General features: G+C 48.4%; 1 protein-coding gene across 1 annotated transcript in view; it reads right to left on the reverse strand.

The window, feature by feature from the left end:
- Positions 1-2,325, reverse strand: part of Gpn2 (GPN-loop GTPase 2) — a 9,528-nt gene that overhangs the window by 3,932 nt on the left and 3,271 nt on the right. Inside the window, exons 3-4 of the mRNA XM_004642855.3 lie at positions 1,141-1,301; positions 230-360 (exon numbers count right to left, since the gene is read on the reverse strand). Of these exons, the coding sequence (XP_004642912.1) occupies positions 230-360; positions 1,141-1,301 (292 nt within the window). The remainder of the gene's footprint in view (positions 1-229; positions 361-1,140; positions 1,302-2,325) is intronic.

Raw genomic sequence — 2,325 nt, forward strand, 5'->3', positions numbered from 1 at the left:
AGGCAAGTGCTTATTCTACTGAGCTATCTCCCTGGCCCCCAACTGCTCACTCCTGACATATCACTCACAAGGGTGGTGACCGCACCTTCCATGGGCATTCTCAGTCCCCGTGTCTCAACCCCCCAGCTGCGGCCCAGCTCCACCTGCCTTATTAGACCCGCCCTTAAGGCAGTCTGAGCCTGCCAAAAAAATAAAAAAAAAATAAATTTCTTTAAAAAAAAAAGGATACGAGGAGAAATGGAAGTCGGCTCCTACTGCAGCTGACATCATAGCCTCCAGGCTTCGCTGCTCTTGGACCCCAAAACAGTAGCCATTGGCTTTATCCACAGCCTGAAGGACTCTCTGGATGCTGTCTTTGTCCTGAGCAGGGAGGAGAAACAATTCTGTGAGGGAAACAACCTTCTCACAACTTCTAAATGCATGACATCTCTGTACGTGAAGCTTTCTTAGTTTTGTATAGCTCCAAATGTCCCCAGAGACCTGGCTCGGTCCAATCTTTCCTGACTGCCAACCACTCCGACTGAATAGTGAGCTCTTCTGTACATACTCTGTCCCCTGGGTTTATTTCTAGTGTAGACACCAACATACCAACTTACAAGAGAAAAGCTAGGCATTAGAAATGGAAGACACACATTAGCTTACGTCCACCCACCACAGAAAGGAACCTAACATGCAACTGGGTCTCCTGTTAACTCTGCAGGGAGCAAGGCAAGAGGCACAGGGGATGGCTTTGCGACACCATAGGGGACAGGGGATGTAGCTCAGCAGCACAGGTGCCTGCCTGGAAAGTGCAAGGTCCTGAGTTAGATTCCCAGTACCAAAAACCAAAACCAAAACCAAGTCAACATTATCACCCAGCTGAATGGACCTAACACATTTATCCCTAGTCCTGGTCAAGACCCTTGTGGGTGACTTTCTTGACTCCTCCATTTTATACTGAAGACTCAATGACACCAAATCCATGGGCATCCCTGGAATCCTGCGCACCAGAGGCCCAGGGCCAGAAAACAAAGGGGTCTGATGACAGTCAGACCCAGGACTGACCAGTTAGGCCCTCAAAGCTCTCTGTGCTCTTGGCTGTCGAGTGCCAGACATATGACAGTCTAGGGCCAAGGAAAGAGGTCTCTTGGTATACAGTACCTGTACATTCAGAGGGATAAAGGAGACCAGGCTGTAGTCTTCAACGAGCTGTACCAGTTTCTCATTAAGCTGGCGGTAGTGGCGAAAGAAAGGGTCGGAAGCCAGGTGGTCAAGCAGATAGGAGAGGTCCAGGACCTCTGTGTAGTAGTCCAGGTTGAAGGCTGAGGAGAGCAAGTTTGCTTTAGGAGCAGCTGGTGCCAGACTAAGGACCTGAGGGCTTTAAGGGCTCAGAGTGTAGCTCATGGTAGAGAGCATGTGCTTAGCAAGCACAAGTCCCTGGGTTCAATCCCAGCACTACAAATAGACACACAAAAACAACAAAAAACCCACAATAACACCTGAGGACTAGAACCGTATTTTCTTTTTATCCTTTATCTTTCTTCATTCAAATATTTGCTGCTACAGGGATATAAATTTTTTTTTTAATTTTTTTTATTTATTTGTGTGTGTGTGTGTGTGTGTGTGGCCAGCTCAGTCTGCCTGGGGGCGGGGCTGGCTGGCATGTGGTGCTGGGGGATTGAACCGCGGTCCATGTGCGTTGCTAAGCTTGTTCTAAGTAGGGGCTTTAGACCACTGAGCCATCTCGCCAGCCCCAGGGATATGAAATTCCTAAGAAGAAAATACTTAGTTTTGCTGGCTGTGCCATTTACGAGTGACAGAGACAGGTCTCCATCTTATGTGCCTGTTGTAAGGATTTTTTTTCTTTTTTTAAGTGTATTTAGTGCAGGATCTCCAGGGTCTCACTGTGTAGATCAGACTAGTAGCGATTCTCCTATTTTCAGCTTACCAAGCCCTGGGATTACAGGTGTGTGCCACCATGCCCAGTCCCAATCGGGGTCTCAGTATCCCCCAGGGGCAGGACCAGCACGGCACACAAGGGATTGAACCCCAGCCGCTGCACTCTGCCTAAGCAGGCACTTAGTCTGCTGAGCTATCTGGCCAGCCCTTGTTGTGAGGATTAAATGACATAAACTCCAGTGTCTGATACAGAGAATGTTTGAACAGTAATTGTAAATAACATCAACAGGCTTGAGAACTGCGCTTGGGCTTGCCTCAGGAAGCTCACCGTCAGTGCATAATAAGAATCTGGGGCTGGTGAGATGGCTCAGTGGTCTAAAGCACCTACTTAGAACAAGCTAAGCTAAGCAAAGCACAGGGACTGTGGTTCAATCCCCCAGCACCACA

This window comes from Octodon degus, unplaced genomic scaffold, assembly GCF_000260255.1.
Source record: "Octodon degus isolate 3935 unplaced genomic scaffold, OctDeg1.0 scaffold00163, whole genome shotgun sequence".
Lineage (NCBI taxonomy): Eukaryota > Metazoa > Chordata > Mammalia > Rodentia > Octodontidae > Octodon > Octodon degus.